The sequence below is a fragment of the Cryptotermes secundus genome, unplaced genomic scaffold (genome assembly GCF_002891405.2).
Source record: "Cryptotermes secundus unplaced genomic scaffold, Csec_1.0 scaffold572, whole genome shotgun sequence".
Lineage (NCBI taxonomy): Eukaryota > Metazoa > Arthropoda > Insecta > Blattodea > Kalotermitidae > Cryptotermes > Cryptotermes secundus.
Window position 1 is genome coordinate 216,586 of NW_019725849.1, and position 20,165 is coordinate 236,750.

Sequence of the window (20,165 nt, forward strand, 5' to 3'; positions counted from 1 at the left end):
CCCTGTAGTCTCGATACTGACAGTATGCACAGACGCCCTGTAGTCTCGATTCTGACAGTATACATCGACGCTATGTAGTCTCGATACTGACAATACACATAGACGCCCTGTAGTCTCGATACTGACAGTACACATTGACGCCCTGTAGTCTCGATACTGACAGTATACATCGACGCCCTGTAGTCTCGATACCGACAGTATCGTTAAATTACCAGCTTAAAAATTAACTTATATAATTAAGATTTTTTCAGGACATTGTAATAAACATTTCATGGTTGTTTTTTGCACTTTGCCCATTGTTTCTGTTTATATATAAAACAGAGCGCGTCTGAGAAACTGGCTGCTGACCACATGAACAGAGAAAAAGGCTACCTGGGTGGCGCTGCGGTAGAGGGCAGAAACATTTGGAATATCTTTACAGCCTGTTCACCTGATGATGGCGACAGAGCCAAATTCTCGAACCTGGTCCCTTTTACAGAAGGAATTGCAACAACAGACAAAATGCAAACAATTAGTCTTAACCCCCTTAACGTTATTGTTCAATTTTTTCCGGTCTTCCTAGTCTCTGTTTCCGACAGAAATTCCGTACGGATTTTTGTCTCCCCTGTGGGAGCAATACCTAGGAAGCTGACTGTCCCTGCGTGCGGAACGCTTGTGTGTAGGCGAACTGGTGTGGCAAGGCGGGGAGTTGCACGGACTAGTTCCTGAACAGCGGCGGCTCCAGCAGTTCTGGGTTCGACTCCCCAAGAAGCGATGGAATAATTTTCACCAGGACCACCTAAGTTCCCCATGCGGAGGGAACCAGGGTACAGCGGATGGAACGCGAAACTGACCATTCACCTCCATCTAGCGAACGAGCGAAGTATTACTGTATTGGATATACGGATGACCTCAAGCGGCCTGCGCACACATGGCCCCTGCCAGCGCGCCACAATATTTGCTCACAGATTTACAAACGTCTACGATGTATATGGCTATTTCGGCTGATAGCGTTTTGGATAGACGACCATTTTTAAAATAATTTTCATTTTTTTCATTTGTATTTGGAATATTTGTCTCTGTTCTCTAGTTTCATTTTTGTCCAAAAATTCAGAGTGGATGGGCTGATGCCCTTCACACAGCCCATATTATACAGAGGTCCGCCTTACCGTTTACATCTAAACACTCGACAGCCGGTGGGTGGGTAATTAAAATATGTTTCGTTTGTTTCACGAACGCACACATAAATATTGGTACTGCCTGATATGTGGTTAAGGCACTATGCTACATGTCGGAAGGTAGCGGGTTCAAATACCGATGAGTGCATTGGATTTTTTTCAATTGACCTAATCCTTCCGGCCGCACTATGGCCCTGGGGTTCACTCAGCCTCTAACAAAAATGAGTACCAGGAATTAAATAAATAATTTTCCTGGGGAGTGAAGCGCGGCCGGCGCGTAAGGCTGACAACCTTACCGCCATCTTTGAGCCGATTGTCTAGAATCTAGACAATCGGCTCCCACATTATCTAGACTCTAGATAATGTGGGACCCTCAACGTCTCACAACCCTACGGGCCTTCACGGCCTGTTACAGGGATAGCTTTACTTTTTACTTTTTTACTGCCTGATATATACATATAAGCACTCTAAATGTATGTCTAGTATTTACTTTTCATACGTTTTATTTAACAACGCTGCGGGTAGCTCAGATCATATAGCGTAGAATGGCAGGATTAGTGTAAAATGAATTGGAATGGATGGAAAAGTGAGCAGTGGTGGTCAAATTCGAGGAACAATCCAGGAATTTCGCTGGAGGGAATAAGAACCACGAGAAATCTCAGAATATTCGGTGACTTTCTCACCCACCTTGTTCGGCGTATGTGTATGCATGCATAACGCATGTGTATGTACACACGTATGTATGTATATATACCCACGTAACGAATGAAGTTTCAACCCAAATGCCATGTCTAACTGGCCGATAACGTACTCTCTTGCTCTTACCGATCTCCCATACAGAATTCAACGGAGTATGAACAGAATGAGGGGGCAAGCGGTAGTGTTGTTGGTTCAGACATTATGCTATATGCCGGAATGTCGCGGGTTCGAGTCCCAATGAGGTCACTGCATTTTTCGATCGACCTAATCCTTCCAGCCGCACAATGGCCCTGGGGTCGACTCAGCCTCTAACATAAATGAGTACCAGGAATCTTCCTGGGGGTAAAGGGTATCCGGAGCGCGAGGCTGACCTCACCGCCGTCTGAGTCGATTGCCTACAAAACATGGAAGCTTCGATGTCTCACAACCATATAGGCCTCCGCAGAGATAGTTTTACCTTTTTATGACCAGAATGAAATCGGACTGACACACACATACACGACTTGCATCCTACGTAAAGATCGCCCCAGTGGTCAGAATGGCAAAACATACCAATTATACATAATACTATGGTCAATCTACAAATCACTCAACTGCACCACAGCCATGCAAAACACAACACGAATAAAAAGAGTGTGCCTTACCCTGAACCACGTGGCCACCTAGGGGAGAAGCGAACACAAAACACAGCATTAGAACATAAACACAAATATATATGGCTGATCGCTACCGTGCAATGCCAGCCCAACCCAGTCCACAACCAATTTTAACTTTTTCAGGCACAACGGTAATTATATGTACCATATGCTATAACATTAAGAAGCTCTGCATGTTGCCCGGTACTGTATTTATGCGTTTCGTGCGATTCTCACAACAAACAGCGATTATTTCCCTAACATCATTAACCGATCGGTCTTTGTTATAGATACGCAGAATATTTCATGTGAGATATAATCTAACTTTTTACATATGATTTAGATGAACTTCATGCTTCCATAATAAGTGTATTACTCAAATTAACACTAGGTCTGTGGATTGCAGCTAAATTTTAACCTGCCAACGGTCAGATCAATCCAAGCATCAATTAACCTTAACATTGTCCTCTAGTCTATAAATTCGTACTGTAAGTAATGTTAAGTACCAAGAAGTGTTTGTGTCGCCGTGAAGATTGAATTGATTATCCTGTTCAAATGTTTATAAAACATTCTAATTAATTTGAATTGAGGTTTCTCTCGACACGAGGGCAATATAGCGAAACAACTTAACGACATACGATATACCTGACGATGTCCACGTACGGCCAAAACATTATATTAATAAAGAGAACAAGTGAATTAAGTATGTTTGGCAATAGCCGCGCCACCATTGAAATATAATGTAGGTTGCACTAGCATGACTGTAGTAGCTAAGTATTGTAAAATTATTCACTGATGTGTAGAGAAACGGGCGATGGGAAAGTATACATAGTGCTTATCTTTTTACCGACTAACCTTTCAGCAGTGGCTAAACGACGTCACGTGCACGTTTCATATAATTGCTTTTATTTTTTAGAAAAAAAAAATTCATGTATATACAAAAATGGCCCAGGCAATGCCCGTCGGGCTCTCTGTACCATTCTTATAAACATCTTGTTCTATCGAAGCTGTCACATCGCGACATCTTTTGTGAAGAACTGGAAGTAACTCTCCTAAACGCCTCTACGTGTCGCTAGTATACAATTTCGCAATCCGTGCCTCGTCAATAGCACTAAGATGACTGTCTTTATTCTGCAATCCGTGATGAGGACTGCAGCGTAAGAGGGTTAACTTTACCACAACAAAAGCTTTCCTTAGGGTTGTACACCTGGCAAATGGCAATAACTGGTAGTTTCTGAAGGGGAGAAAAAAGTCATCAACCCGATAGTGCACATGCGATATTCATACCCTACGCATGCGCGGTTTGAAACTGTGTGCAAACTAAGCGGCGTCACACCGGCGATGTGCGACACGAAGCGACAAACTACAGCAGAAGTGAAGTTGGCCCTAAACAGATGACATTCGATTGCTTCCACTGGCCAAGACGTTCTGGTTTCGGCGACAGTTACCTTAGGCAAGGCGGCCAGGCACTGCTGCTTGACGTCCCAGACCAACTGATCTCGCGGGAACTGGAGGCACTTCTGCACGTTCAGCTCCGGGACGTGAATCCTGACCAGCAGGTAGCCCTCCTCGGGGGGAAGAGACGAGGAGCCCCCCGCGTCCTCCTCCATCTACAACACAACAATGTCATAAAGTGAAACAGAAATAGCCACTTTTCGCAGGCAGTAAATATTGCATAGCGCAACAAATTTTCACTTTGTTTGACTTTATTTGTGATAAAAGCTGCTTGTTACCAAACAGAGTACAAAACGACTATTAAACGTTGTAACACAAGATTTTTTTGTCCTATATTATTCTGTACGCAAGACACGAACACACATATCGCTTTTTGAGCAATCTGAAATAAGAAAGTTCTTCAAATGAGAACAAACTTTTATTCATTAATAAAACTGAATTCTGTCGTTGAGTAAGAATATGTGAACCAAATCCATGGAGCTGAGCCCTTCTTGAGAGTTGCGCAACTACTCAAGAATTTCTCAACATTTTATGAACCTTGAGGTTCATTACCGTGTTCATGAGAGCCCTCCATTCGTACTTATCCTCAGCCAGATCAATCCAAACCAATCCATACCATCCTCTCTCTCTCTCTCTCTAAGATCCATTTTAATATTACTCTCCCACCTACGTCCAGGTCTTCCTAGTGGTCTCTTTCCTTCTGGTTTTCCCACTAAAATTTTACATGCATTCCTCTTCTCCCCCATTCGTGTTACATGTCCTGCCATCTCAAACTCTTTGACTCCATTATTCTAATTATACTCGGAGAAAAGTACAAATTATGAAGCTCCTCAATATGCAGTTTTCTCCAACCTCCTGTCATTTCATGCCTCTTCGGTACAAATATTCTCATCAGAACCTTGTTCCTAACCACCCTTCCTCAGTCTATGTTCCTTGATGTCAGACACCAAGTTTCACGCCCATACAAAACCAATGACAAAGTTATAGTGTTGCATATTTTAATTTTTACGGTTCTAGAAAGCAGACGAGAAGAGAAAAACGTTCTGGGCTGAATGGCAGCAAGCATTACCCGAATTCAGCCTCCTCTTAATTTCTTCCTGAATCAAATTCTGATTTCTTGCCGTCGTTCCCAAATATTTTAAAATTGCCCTATTTTCGTCGGATCTATTAAAGAAGTTTATGTTACGATTTTGCCCTGAATTCCGGTGACGAGAGAGCAACATGTAAGAGTTCTTAGTAAGATTAAAAGAACACTGTGGGGGAAAGTACCAAAACGAAACAGAACCGAAATGCCGTTTTAGGCCAAGATTCAATACACGGCAGAACTGCGACGTATTGCAGAAATTCTGTGTCCAGACGCGAGTCTTTCTGCCTAGCTAGAGGTTTCAGTCTGTGGGAAAAAATGTATGTGCAAGTGTCCAGGATCCCACGGTGGCGAACAAGTGACGGTCTTCTGGAATGTGATGCCATGTAGTCTGGTAGGCACACACGCCTACCGACGTTTCAGAGGAACTTGGTGCCCTTCTACTGGGAGGAACGATGCCGCAGGTTTAAGTGAGGTAAGGGGCGCAAACAACAATGAAAACAAGTAACAAAGAGCGGTAAGGGGTAAAAACAACAGATCTGTTACGTGTTTTCATTCTGTTGCCAGTTCAACACGCCAGGGATCCCATTCGGTCACATTCGATCCACTGAAGTGATCAACATGGCGTGCCCTTACAGCGCTTCTTACTGATAGGGTAAAATCAGTTGCATTATTATTATTATTATTATTATTATTATTATTATTGTTGCTGTTGTTATTATTATTACTATTATTATTATTGTTATTGTTATTATTATTATTGGAGGGGGTGGGTTTCTCCATGCACCGCGACCAGTGGTCTACTGTACGTCCCCCTGTGATAATCTACCAGTCTTTATACCATACCGATACTGGTGCGTACCATCAGTCCCGACTCAGCCAGCGAGTTCGGCCTCTACTGGCTCAGCGGTATCTAGATGCTTCCCCCATCTACCAGAGGCGTTAGAGACTACTGTTGGGCGGGGAATGTCCTTAATAATTTGGTTCAGAGGCCTCCTTGAGGCATGAGGTTCTTTTACGTGCCGTAAAGCTACGACACGGGACCCACGGCTTAAAGTCCCTCCCGGAGGACTTGTTCCCTGAATTTTTCCGCCTTTAAAAATTCCACGACCTCCGCCGGGTTTGAACCCGCGTACCTTGAGTCATGAGGTGGGAACGTTACCCCTAGACTACGGAGGCCGCTTAAATCAGTTGCATTTATAATCAATTTAGTACAATTAACTCTAATAGCTACGGTTAAACTTCCTGTGTCACCATCGAAGTGTCGGGTCAGAGACGAGGATGTGATAACGCGCTGCCTGTCACTGATATCCCACATACCTGGGGGAGCTGACATATGAGTATGGAACAATTCAACGAAAAAAAAAGGATACACTGTACGATAAATATGCTCTAGTGTCATGCCGTCACATGAAGTCACTCAGGATGTATCCAGTTTGGTGGTGTTCTATTCCTGTATCCCAGGACAACAGCAGGTTAGCTCAGCACTCCCACTATCACTGTAGTGAAGTGCTGACAGGAAGGAGCTCGTTACAGATCGGGTGGGAAACTCGTCAGGCTGTCACTGTGAACGCACCCGAAGGTTTCTTTATTCGCTTACGGCCCACGGCCTTGCTCCTGACGGAAGCTCAGTTTGGTGCCACCTTCTGCAGCATTGCCCACACCATGTATTTATGTGTCTCGTGTGATTCTCACAATAAACAGCGTCAGTGGTGATGTCTCTGCGTCCAGAGTGAGCATCTTAATGAAATGCGAGCTGCTACTGTGTCTTCGCGTGATGCCAAACGAAGAGCGCAGGTGTGAGAATGCTGGCGTCCCGACGCTAGAATCAATACAACAATCTTGGGACGACTGAATGGATTAAAATATCAGTGAAACTTCTCTCGGTTTTTCGGACTCCCGACACACAATTCCCTTCAACAGGCCACGACAGTTCACAACTGACACCTTCCCAAGCACAAAAACCAGTGACCGATATTGAGTTATGTGGATGTTTACAAATATCACGGATACGCAAGTTCAATACCAGAAAAGTACGCCTGAGAGTCATTCCTTATTCTGTGTTCTGTCAAACTGTCACACCAACAAAGCTCCATGACGACCTGTGACAGGTCAGATCGGCCACAACAGTGTTACTTGAATTGAATGAATTCTAAACAGACAACTTTAATTTCTCTGACACATAAAAAAAGGAAACAATATATCTCTGTAACAGGCCGTGGAGGCCGACAGGGTTGTGAGGCGTCGAGCCTCCCACAGCTTCTAGACAATCGACTCACAGATGGCGGTGAGGTTTTCAGTCTTACACGCGGGCAGCCATTTACCACCAGGAAGATTCCTGGTGTTCATTTCTCTTAGAAGCTGAGTCGACACTAGGGCGACAGTGCGGCTGGATGAATTAGATCAACTGAAAAATCCAATGACCTCGCCGGGAATCGAACCTGCGACCTTCCGGTTTGAAGCACAGTGCCTCAATAAACTATCCTCTAGCATATCCATAAGGGAAAACTTGAAAAATTGGACCACACGTCCACCTCCAGAAACAGAAGGGATTTTCACCAAATCTGATACCGCGCATGTCTACATAAATTTGCTAACATATTCCAAATTTTGTTGAAAACGAAAAATAACTGACACTCGCTGTAAAATCTTTGCGTGAAGGTCTGCAGGCGTTTCTACGCGTATACGTAGTGTATCTCGCTAAATATTCACAGAAGCAAAAGGCGTACATAAAAACTAAACATTTTTTTTATACAAATTTTGTGAGTCTTAAGGCTCGAACACATCAGAACGGAATGCATACATTTCCTAACTTGTTTCTTCAAACCACAATTGTAGGGCTGGGGTCCTTGTAACTTCACCACGCATCTTACACACTGCTCTGACGTTCTCTATGAACTCCATGACGCAGTGTCCTTACTGATAAGCAGTCACTCGGCTGGTCAAGACATTTCTCTCCCTTCAAGAAGCTGGAAGGTTCATTGCCGTGTTCACAGGCGTGCCCCAAAGGCTCCTATGCTCAATCTTTTAAGCCCAGTCCACAGACATGTATCATTATTCATTTAACATATATTTTAATATTATTCTCCCATCTACGTCTAGGTCTTCCAAGACGTTTCTTACATTCAGGTATTTTGACTCCCCGATGCGGCCCATCTCGTCATCCTTTGTTTGATTATACTTACAATATTCGCTGCAGAGTACAAACTGCGAAGCCCCTCATTAGGAAAGTTTCTCAACTCCCTTGTTAAGTGCATGCTCCTCCCGTAGGATGAGGGATCAAGTTTCATACCCATACAAATTCATTCATTCATCAGTAATCTGTCAGACGACAGGTCCACAGTCTCTTCCAAAACAGTTCCTCCACTTAATGCGATCTAGAGCTTTCTCCTTCAAATACAAAAGACGGGTCAAATTATAGTTCTGTGTATTTTAATATCTACGTTTGCAGACAGCAGGGGCACGTAGTAGCGTAGGTGGTTGAGGCACTAAGCTACAAGCCGGAAGGTGGCGGGTTTGTTTCCCGGTGAGGTCACTGGATTTTTCAATTTACCTAATCCTTCCAGCCGCACTAAGGCCCTGGGGTCGATTCAGCCCCTAATAGAAATAAATACTAGGAATATTCCTGGGGGTAAAGGGCGGCCGGCGTGTAAAGCTGACCTCACCGTAATCTGTGAGCCAACTGTCTAGAAAATGTGGTAGCCTCGATGTCTCACAAGCCTGTGGGCCTCCACGGCCTGTTACAGTAATGGCATTAACTTTTTTTTTTAATATTCTTCTATGGTTACCTCATTTAGGTGGTGGTGGTGGTATGTGGAGGAGGGGGCTAGTCTGTGGGCCAGTGCCCGCTCAAGTCACCCCCTCCAACAGGGGATGACCAGTGGTAGTCAGACCCGTCCTATCGTCGGAGTCCCCATATTCAAACACGTAGAATGTTTGAAAGAACAAATATATGGTCATGGGGCCCCAACGGGACCCGAAACAAAGACTGGCTGTGGTGCCGAGGCCTAGCAGCAATGTACCCGACCGACCGCTCCTGCGTCACAAGTTTATGAGTTTTTAGTATGTACGTAGTACAAATCTGGTGTGACCTCGAATAGCATAACGTTCGTCTCACATTTCGTTAAAATCTATTGAGCCGTTCTTGAAGTGAGAACAGTCGAAGAGTTGCTATTGCGCGCGCCTGACAACTTTCAGCAGACGCAACCTGAAGAGCCAACGCGCATTATGTTAGTAATACCCACAGACTGTACAGTAACCGCTGGCAGAACTTCATCACAGCTACCGCAGCCTGTCGCAAAAGTTGACAAAGTACTGCCCGCGGGGTTTATCCGGTCCGCAGAGTTATTGTGGAAATCTGTTATTTTTAATATATATTAGCATATTTTAAATTTTCTCCCACAGGAACGTACGAAATTTATTTCGGGCGACATTTTGCAGCAGTAAATTTCATTGTGCTTATTGCAAATACTTTTAAAAAATGTGCGCTGAGCTCTTTCCGGCGTTTTAAAACACACTTGGTCGTCGACTTACGACCGACTTCCGTTCTGACTGACAGGTCGTAAGTCGATCTGGTCGTATGTCGGGCATATATTTATTAACATTATTGTTTAACCTTTCTAATCTTTTTATCATCTTTATAATTTGTGTTTAAATTTTTTTACATTTTAATCATCTTTTTTTTTGGGGGGGGGGGGCGTAAGTCGATGACCAAGTGTAGATGCAACCCCTAACGCCGCCTTTCCCTCCTCTCTCTGCCCTGGGGGATCACCGACAATCGTTCCTGTATTGTACCCCTCCGATCACCTGCCTTTTCGCTAGACTACGTCGCCTCTTACCAGCCTAACGCCACTGACGGGGCAAACAAGCTATCATGGCCGTCAAAGAGACCTGGACGCATGGAACATGAATACAGAATTAGTTAATGCCGCCGACACATGGCAGCGCCACGCCCTCGGGGCCGAATTCCACCAGATGAGATACGGTGATTGTTTATTTACACATATTTGTCTTGGATATACGAGTAGTTATATGGGCCCGCCGGCGTGTGCACCGGTCATATGGGCTATTCCACTGCAGAAACATAAGCTGCGTAACAATTTTATATTTTTTCGATATAAGACATTGACAACAGCTGCCCTCAGAATCGGGGCGAGAGGCTGGCTACACCCTGCACAGCGAATGCCACCCCACACAATTCCGAGCAGCAGAACAGATGTACTGTTGCTATTGTCAGTACGACTACACGTATCTTCACTTTCCAAATAACCTTTGTATAATTCTTTTCTGAAGAACTTGTTGCTTATATTCGGCCTAGGTCAAATTTCTCGGACATAGGTTTAAATTGCCGCAATCTTGCTGTAATCCTAACTGTTGGCCTGCAAACAATACTGTACACTGAAATCTTACGCAACTTTATAATCTCTCTCCGTGCCAAATTTGCTGGCCCAGCCCCAGCGATTCATCAGTTATTGCTATCAGACCCGCAGCTGCAGAAAGTTTTCACACGATCGCCACGTTACTTTACACTGTACATGCAAAATGCCCATCACAGTGGCCGTGACGTCTAAGACATTAACTGTCTTCGCTCGCTCGAACGCTGGGATCTACTCAAGACATGGATGTCTGCGTTTATTCTGTTTGTTGTCCTGTATAGGTAGCGGTCTTGCGACGGGCTGATACCCCATCCAAGGAGACCTACAGACTGTCTTAGGGTTAAGAAACTGAAGTAAAACAAAGCGTTTCAAAGATGGCCTATGCTCCAAATGGGAGCAGCATGAAAAAGAGAGAGATATGGAAATTACTGACATAAGAAGTACATACTTTCCGAGGACGTATTGCAATGTATCATTTCAGGATCATAAAATAAGCGATTCCTCCACTCCACAAGTACGCGTGACTGTCATATTGTTAGCATGAACTGCAGGAAATTTAAAATTATGATATGGTGGACTCCAACGACAAATCGTTCACACGAACTTTCGTGAAAACTGATCAACTGATTCAAAGTTTGGAAGGGGAGACACGCAGGCAAACACAGAGATGAGCTACAAACAAACAAGCAGCGAAGTGAAGCGCCAATAGGACAGCTGAGGGCTTTTCGCTGTGCTCAATCACGACCGAAAAGTGCAACGGGAAATGAAAGAAAACTCTGCGCCTGCAAAAGACATACTTCCGTTCACGCTCCGGCCGTTTCATCCACTCGTCAGTTTATCCTGCAGGGACATGGCTGCCATCACAGCACTAATCCACTGGTCTTTGTAATGCAGACGCTGACTGTGAGGTACAAAGTAACTCTTTAAATGGTATTTAGACTAGACTCAAAATGGTTAAAATAAACAGCACATAACATAGACTGTTTCAGTTCCTAGCCGGTAGCTCTTGTCAGCATTGTGTGGACCCGTCACACAGCGCACATAGATGATTTCTGCCTTATGGGCCGTAACGCCGTGTAGTCCGCCCAAAGTCAACTAACGCTTCCGAGGGGCATGTCGCAACCATCTTCCGGGTTGAAGAATAAGCGAAGCAAGAAACCAGCGTGAAGCAGGCAGCAAGAAACTGCTTAGCTTACAACAGACTACACGGCATCACACCCCAGAAGATACAAACCTTCATAACCACCGCTCATAACCTCACATCCCGTACAGCACACAAACACACGGGAAACGGAACGCCGAAGTGCAGTCGCTTTAGACTCTATGCTGTGTTTATGAACTTAAAATCCATGGTAGGTAGGAACTGGCTTTACATAGGTACTCTTAAAGCTTCAACAGTGACAAATCTGTAAGCGTCTAGAGTCGAAATGAACCGAACAGCAAAACTGACAACAGTGCGGAGTCTTTCAGGCTTGTAATGTTGCTGAAATCATTCTCCTGAGTCAATTCGATCGCAACATGTCAAAAGTAGAGCAACGAAATGGAAGCCGGGATAGCTCAGTCTGTACAGCGACTGGCCAAGAGGCCGGAGTTCAGGCCCCGGCAGGAGCAAGAATTGTCTCTTCTCCACGTCGTCCAGACCGGTTCTGGGGCCCACATAGCCTCCTATACAACGGCCGAGGAGTGAAACTGACCACTCTTCTCCAACTAATGCCGATATTAAGAGAACGTGGATGTACACATCCACTACCCCGTACGTCTTATGGCGTGGTGCTTAATTAGTTAAGCACAGCGATAACTTTACCTTCATTTTTAATACACCTTTCACAGGAATGAAACAACGGTGGACACACATCAGTCTTTACACGATTTCAAACTATAGGTTTATGAAGTACATCTCAGCGGGTAATAAATTTTTATAAAAAAATCGCTTAGTGAGGGGTGGAGTCCAACTGAGTCCACTCGGCACGGTTGCCACTGATTGGCCTATTGTAGCCTGACCCGGGTGATTATGATGATGGAGAATTTGGTGGAATGAAGATTGGAAGGAGAAACCGAAATAATCGGAGAAAACCCGCCCCAGCGCCACTTTTTCCACCACAAATCCCACTTGACCAGACTCCGGGATCGAACACGGGCCGCCGCGGTGGGAAGCCAGCGACTAACCGCTTGAGCTATGGCGCGGCCTGAGTGGATAATAACATTCGCTATCATATGCAACCCGTAAACTGAAGATTCAGAGTACTATTTCTACCGGCCAGGGTTCGATTCCTGTCAGGGGAAAGAATATTCTCTTCTCCACAGCGTCCAGACCGGCTCTGAGGCACGCCCAGCCTCCTATCCAACAGGCACTGTGGGCAATGCGGCAGGAGCGCAAAACTGACCAAACATCTCCATCTAGTTCCGAGGCGAACAATGGCGGAGCTATACCTCATCTACCCCACGTCTTCATGATACAGTGCTTAATTAATTAAACACAGGGACTTAATCTTTTTTATCTTTATTTCTAACACCGAAGTCTTGGAAAGAAAACATTTTGAGAATATATTACTATCACCACCAGCGTATTTGTTATTGTACGTACATCACGGCAAGATCTTGTATAAAAGTAACGTCTTTCAATCCAGGACGCGCAATCAGCGCCAAGCGAAGAATAGATACACGTTGCCTGCTCCCAGCACGGTCAGTCAGTCCCTCAATACACCTGGGCCCCCATACACACACAGTTTGGCATTCCGTTCGGCCTGCACAGTTGAAGACTGAAAGGCAAAACTGACGTGTGTGGTGTGGCCGGCCGGCCAATCGTTTGGACTGTTGGCCTGTAGGAAACCCGTCAGTCCGTCAGTTCGACCTGCAGGACCGTAGCACGTGACGTGTGTGACTCAACATTATAGGCTGGAAGACCGTGATTGTTGCATGAAGCCTGTCGGTGTATGGAGAAGGAAAGGGAGGGGGTAAACTGTGAAAGTTTTTCCTGTAAGGTCGATCGGAAGGCCAAACTGTGTGTGTATGGGGGACCTAAGACACTCCTAGAAGCTCACAAGAAATGCTTTCTAAAATGCAATTATCTCTTATACTCGTACACTGAAGATACAGGCAGCACGTTCCTCGGAAACTTCGACGCCTATCTACCGAACTACACAACGTCACAGAGACTTATCTTCATTATCACACCGTATCGACCTCAGAGCAGGATACTTCTTCGTTCACCATCTTAATCGATATTTTCGAACCCCTTGTGTTTTGATACGCAGGGTTCTCATGCCTGTAACTATTAAGACTGTGGTCTTCTGGAATTTTACGTCGCGAAGACTGGTAGATAGGCATTGACGGTGAAGATGGAGGCGTCAAGGCGTTCCCGACATATGCCAGACGACGCAGAAGTTGCCCTTATGTCAGCGAAGCCGGTAATGGCGGGGGGTGGGGCGTGCCTGGAGGCACATTCTGAATTTTGTAGGAAAATATCGGTATCATCAGATTGTGGCCTTCTGGAATATAACAAGGAAGAGTCTGGTAGAGGGTATTATCTCCATCTTCGTCAGCTTAAAGATGAAAGCAATATATTTCTACGAAACACTGGCACTTACATACAGTCTAAAGGATGTCAAAACCTAGATTAATCTTTTCCGACGTGAAGGCCTCAAAAAAGCATTCGAGGCTACTACATTTCTGTCCATTCGGCCATCTTACAAGTGTCCTCTATAAAACAGTACAGTGTTAATATTCAACTTCTTGTAGAATTTTTTTTCCTTGGCACTACAGCCCCAGTGGGCCTAGGCCTACCTCCATGAACTTCTCCGTTCACTTCGGTTTTTCTAGATCTTACACATTCGGTAGGACTCCTTGGGTGGGTGATCAGATCGTCGCAAGGCCTCTATCTGTACAGAGACATAGAAAAACGGACACACACAAACTAAACATCCATGCCCTGAGTGGGATTCGAACCCACAGGTTTCCAAGCGAGCGAAGACAGTATATGCCTTAGACCGCTCGGCTACCGTGACCGGCCTTGTAGAACTTTACGTGGGGTTAAAAGACTGTCCCATACTGTAGACAACATCTAACACTGTGGATTTCTAAAAAGAACAATTTCGGAAATGTATGCATAGCGAAACACTTGTGGCGCTATCACTAAAGTTTGCTTAATTATCTGGAAACACCACAAACCTTACTGTAAAATTGTAACCTCGCCTAACACCTCTCTGTGGATATTTTTTTCGGTCCGAAGAATACTTAACGAGATACATTCGTGAAGGGAGCAGAAACACGCGCAGGTCTTCAGCGTGAAGTGTCCGTTGTTACTGTCCGATTTTAACCACAATCAGAACCTGCTGAGAAAGATTCAGGAGTCGACTTGCCAGTATCACATTTCGCCCGTCTCGGGGTACATCAGTTACAGACAGACCGGCGTGCAATGACAAACACAGGCCCGGGGTATGAGCCCATTTTATGCAAACTTCCCCTGGGAACGCTAGAAATATGGAGGTTCTTGGAATTCAAACCGAGATTCTAGACTTCCTATTCTGACAAATATTGCACAAGGCGATGAGCACTGGAAGTTGAACTCATTCCGGCCATATAAGGCAAACTGTCATCTCAGAAGTCAAACCTATGTACTGCAGAGTGAAATTCATCGTGATTATGGAAACGAGTACAAGTACAGTCACATATGCTGCATACACAGTACTTCTGCAGTAGACATCCCTCGCACGCCCGCGTCTCCGGGTCGCCATGACAACGGATGGGAATGTCTTAGCCTTCCGCCATCTTGCGAGAGTTCAAAATCACGACTCAGAGAGTCAGCGGGTACCCGGTGATTCACAAATGTGACAACCAGCGTCAATTTTTTATTTCGCAGAGCTGTGGCTTCACGAACTAGACGCATTGCCCTGCTTTCACGGAAACAGACTGTATCTATGCTTTAATCTAAGGAAACTTCCAGCATCTGCCAGAGAAAATGACCAAAATCTCCTCTCGGGATATCTGGTCTTCGGGCAGAGATTTCAAACCGGAACCTTCGAAATACGAAGCTGGCACAAAAACACGTAAAACGGTCCCTGTGCTTAACTAATTAAGTACTACGCCATGAAGGCGTATGGGGGAATGGCTGTATAGATCCATATTTTCTTGACCTCGGCACTAGTTGGAGGTGAGTGGTCAACTTCACGTCCCGGCCACTTTACTCCGGGGAGAAAACCCCCGGTACCCATTGGATAGGAGGTTGGGTGGACCCCAGAGCCGGTTTGGACGAAATGGAGAGAAGAAAATTCTTGACCCTACCGGGAGTCGAACTCTGACCCCTCGGTCGTCCAGCCCGTAGCCAGTCGTTATACCGACTGCGCTATCCCGGCTCCTAAATACGAAGATGGAGTCACCTAAATGAGATGCAGCAACAGAAGGACGATCTGTGTCAGGATAAGAGGGTTCCGAAGGATCGGTAACATTGCTAATGCAGTTTGTTCCCCTCAAAAATGATGGGGGGAGAGAGAGAGAGAGAGAGAGAGAGAGAGAGAGAGAGAAGAGAGAGTGGAGGGTGTACAGAGAGATATGCCATATTTGGGGAGGGGGCAGAAAATGCCTGCAGTTTTGAAGGTGCCAAGGCACTGGCCGCTAGTCCTTCTGGTAGAGGATATTTGAGGGAGGGTAAAGCTTTAGGAAGCGAACAAGGGTTAGGATGTGGATATGGTTATGAGCAGAGGAGAGAAATTGAGCCGGGGCTTTACTGCGTATGATTGGAATTAATTTTGATGCTAACGCTGGAACGGGACATTAGTGGGAAAGTTTGAAGTTAACCATTACGATGGCTGCATTTGAAGCATGCAGTGCAACGTGGAATTTAGGTTCCAACTCGGCATTTGCCCTAGGACCGAGGAAAACCATAAAAAAAAACCGCTATCGACACGGCCGGTTGCAGGACCTTCCGCATGCAAACTGACTTCTAGCCAGCAGTCCGGCATTTCAACACACGAACCCTAACGTTTGTCCCTTATCTCGCTGTTGTTTGCATATTTGTGTTACGGAACTTCTGTTACATGTGCATTGTCCCAAGTTCTTCTACATAAGAAGTCATTTCCTACCTGCAAGGAAACCTGCGTTTTCATTACGAAGACCAAGTATTTAACGCTGTTTATGGAAGTGACGGTTCTTTACTGTTAGAATGACATAAAACACGCACATGCACTGTGTGGGGGGGATGCAGGGTTCTGAATACTAAAGCATGTGGTACGTATAGTTACCAAGAATAAGAATGGCGAGGCCAGATACGAAGTTTTGGTCGGAAAATCTGAAGGACGGAGACCACTTGACTATGGCTTAGATGGGAGGATAATATTAAAATGTAGACAGTGTTGAAGGTATGGACTGGATTATTCTTGCTCGGGATAGTGATGGGCTCTTGTGAACACGGAAATGAACCTTCGGGTTCCAGAAAAGATGGGGAATGTATTGAGCAGTTTATCTTCTCAAGAACGCTCTGCTCGTCGGATTACAGCCTTTTGTGTCGGTGGCGATGAACTACTGGGTGGGTTCTCTGACATCAATCTGTGTACAGGATGTGAGCGCATCTGTATTGATCGGGATACCGGCGGCATTTGTTTGCGAGTTCGCAAGGTCAGCGCCCTGGAGCAGCAGAGAGAGGAGGCAGCAGGTTGGCTGTCCTGCGCTCCCGTGGCGACCCACGCTGGGCCTCACGGCCTGTGCTGAATGTCCCGCCCGAACCCTTTGCACGATACTGGTAACTATAGGTACCACTTGCCCACAAGTCTATGGACACGTTTCATATCATTCTGACTACAAATAACGATTATTTCCCTAAGAGCACAAACCGGCGGGGAGAAGACGCAGTAATGCTGACTGTGAGATACTAAACACTATTTAGATTAACTTCGAGCGTCAATATGGGTCTTAAAGAACAGGAGGGTGGATTTGATTCATCTGGCTCAGTTTTACCTTTATTTTTTGCTTCACAGAATAGCCACGATACACTGAAACAAAAACTTCTCGCTCGTTCGTAACCTGCTACATAACTTACATCATGTAAAGAGTTACCGTTTGACAACTTGTTATAGCAACCCTTAACTGCACAACGACGGGGCTTTCATCCCACCCTTACATTCATTTATATATACAGTAAACCCTTGATAATCCCGTTACGGTTGATCCAGATATTAATTATTCGGATCGAAATATTAAAAATTCTAACAGACACACAGCATTTAGGAAGGCAGATGAGTCACTTGTCTGTTCAGACAAAACTTCACGGTTTCTTCAAACCTGCACTGTTACGTACAGAAACACGTATTACTTCATGTAGTGCCGTTTCTATGCAGTGATCGCGAGAAGGAACATATATTGCTTGGTAATGGCCAGTAAACACGTCAACAATATCTGAGGTATTGCTAGGCAACCACCCACAGCAACAAGAGAGGGGTTGCTGGTGGCGGTGTCTTCTGTTAGGTCCGTCCCAAGGCTATATATGGCCAAGACCCAAGGCTCGTACAAAGATGGTCGTAGGATCCGCTCTCACGAGAGTCACAATTTTTATTACCTGCAATGTTACACATACTGCAGCAACAATTCACTTCCGGTACCTGTGTATTACTGAAGCAGATGCTAGGTACACCACCGAGTACACTCATTAGTGACAGGCTGGACCAGAGGATCAAATTCCAGGCATGGGCAGCTATTATTCTTTTCCCAGTGTAGAGACCATATTGGTGCCCACAAAACTACCACCCGGTGTGTACCCTCAGCCCCTTCTCTCCGAGGGTAAAGCAGCCCAGAAACGCGATGCTGACCACACACGTTCATCTGGCGCCAGGGCTAAGAATACATGGAACTATCCCTCCATTCCACCACAAGCTTTCATAGTTTGGTGAGGCCCATGTACGTTCAATGCATGCAGCTAGACATAAGACGAGAGCTGCGCGCCTTTTTGCGTGTTGGGTCCTTCTTTTGAGACGTCGGTCTGAGGTTCATGAAAAAGTGATTCGCCCACTCAACTTACCGTGGCCAACCTATACCAAATGTAATCGACATCCGCTGATGAAAGTTTGCTCAATCGATAACGTTTCCGCCGTATTCGGGTGATGCCTAATTCGAATCTCTGCTGGGGCACCGACAATGCTGGCCTCTTCGTGATTTTATTGAGTGCCTCCAGGCAAATGCCGGGACACTGCCACGACTCTCGCTTTCCAATTCATCGTTCTAGTATCGCTCTACCACCATCCGACGCTGTAGAGCAGCGTTGTTCCAAGTTGTGGTGCACGCGCGGACTACCCAGCAGTCGCAACGTTCCCCTCAACCGTAAACAGGGTATGCAACAGCCCATTTTTCTGCTAACATGAGAAAAATTATAGCTCAACTGACCACAACCCGTTTTTACTACCCACAAATTTAAAGTAACTTTTTAAACAATTTATTCAATTTAAACCATTTAATTTATTACATGTCATAGAATCGGCAGGTCAAGTAGCACGAATGGGGGAGACGAGGCATGTGTATAGGATATTGGTGGGAAAGCCAGAAGGAAAAAGACCACAGGGAAGACCAAGGCGTAGGTAGGTGGACAATATTAGAATGGATCTTAGAGAGATAGCATGGGATGGTATGGATTGGATAGATCTGGCTCAGGATAGGAACCAGTTGAGGGCTCTTGTGAACACGGTGATGAACCTTCAGGTTCCATAAAATGCTGGGAAATTCTTGAGTAGCTGCAGAATTGGCGGCTCCTCAAGAAGGGCTCGACTCCATGAGTAAGTAAGTTAACAGGTCATAAAATGGGGGCACGCGTAGTTGGTTGAGGCACTATTCTAGAAGCCGGAAGGTGAATGATTCGATTCCCGATGAGGTCACTGAATTTTTCAATTGACCTAATCCTTCCAGCAGCACTATGGCCCTGGGGTCGACTCAGTCTCTAAGAGACATGAGTACCCGGAATCTTCCTGCGGGTAAAGGGTGGCCGGCGCGTAAGGCTGACCTCACCGCCATCTGTGAGCCGACTATCTAGAAAATGTGACATCCTCGACATCTCGCAACCTTATAGGCCTCCACGCCCTACTATAGGGTTAACTTTACCTTACCATGTCATATAATATTATATGGACTATATATTACGGACCATCTGACGGACCGCGGCGGACCACAGTTTGATAAACACTGCTATAACCAGCCATGCGCACTGGCAATCCATGTCACCGAGGGAGGTGGGATTCGGGGAACAATTCGTGATGTCATCACTCATGCGCGCGCAGGTAGGTGTCGTCATCAGCCCGCACAGCAGGGTCACACGTCAGACTGCGGGCAACACCTGGTTCTGTAAGCGGTAACATTACGGACCATTTTAAGAGCGGAAGACTTACCGCATTTCGGGACGTGATGCTGTGAGCTTCAAACATGCTTACCGTCGACGTTTAGCATATGCAATGCCTTAATTTTCGCTTACATCTCGACCCTGAAGATGTAGGCAGCAAGTTCCATCGGAAAGTAAGAAAGCTTCTACCAGACTACACGGCGTCGTATCCCACAGCTGCTGTTCTCATAATTACCGAACAAGAAGACAGAAATCTGCTGCCACAAAGGCACGCGAATTTAATGACCGAGGATGTGATAATGTGCTGCGTGAACAGGGCTGGCGCACACATCAGGGGGCCCAACTAGTCGTTACGTCATCTGCGTGTACTGACCACGCACCAGTCACACTCTGGTTTCGCCAAATTTATGCATAATCTGAAGTCATTACGATGTAAGCATCGTTACAGTT

General features: G+C 45.6%; 1 protein-coding gene across 6 annotated transcripts in view; it reads right to left on the reverse strand.

The window, feature by feature from the left end:
• Nucleotides 1-20,165, reverse strand: part of LOC111863756 (SH3 and multiple ankyrin repeat domains protein 3) — a 111,760-nt gene that overhangs the window by 52,441 nt on the left and 39,154 nt on the right. For 3 of the 6 annotated variants that reach the window (XM_023850379.2, XM_023850378.2, XM_023850375.2), the window contains exons 3-4: nucleotides 3,940-4,101; nucleotides 2,501-2,518 (exon numbers count right to left, since the gene is read on the reverse strand). In XM_023850379.2, coding sequence (XP_023706147.1) covers nucleotides 2,501-2,518; nucleotides 3,940-4,101 — 180 coding nt within the window. The remainder of the gene's footprint in view (nucleotides 1-2,500; nucleotides 2,519-3,939; nucleotides 4,102-20,165) is intronic. The other 3 variants (XM_023850380.2, XM_023850381.2, XM_023850376.2) reach the window with 1 other exon arrangement.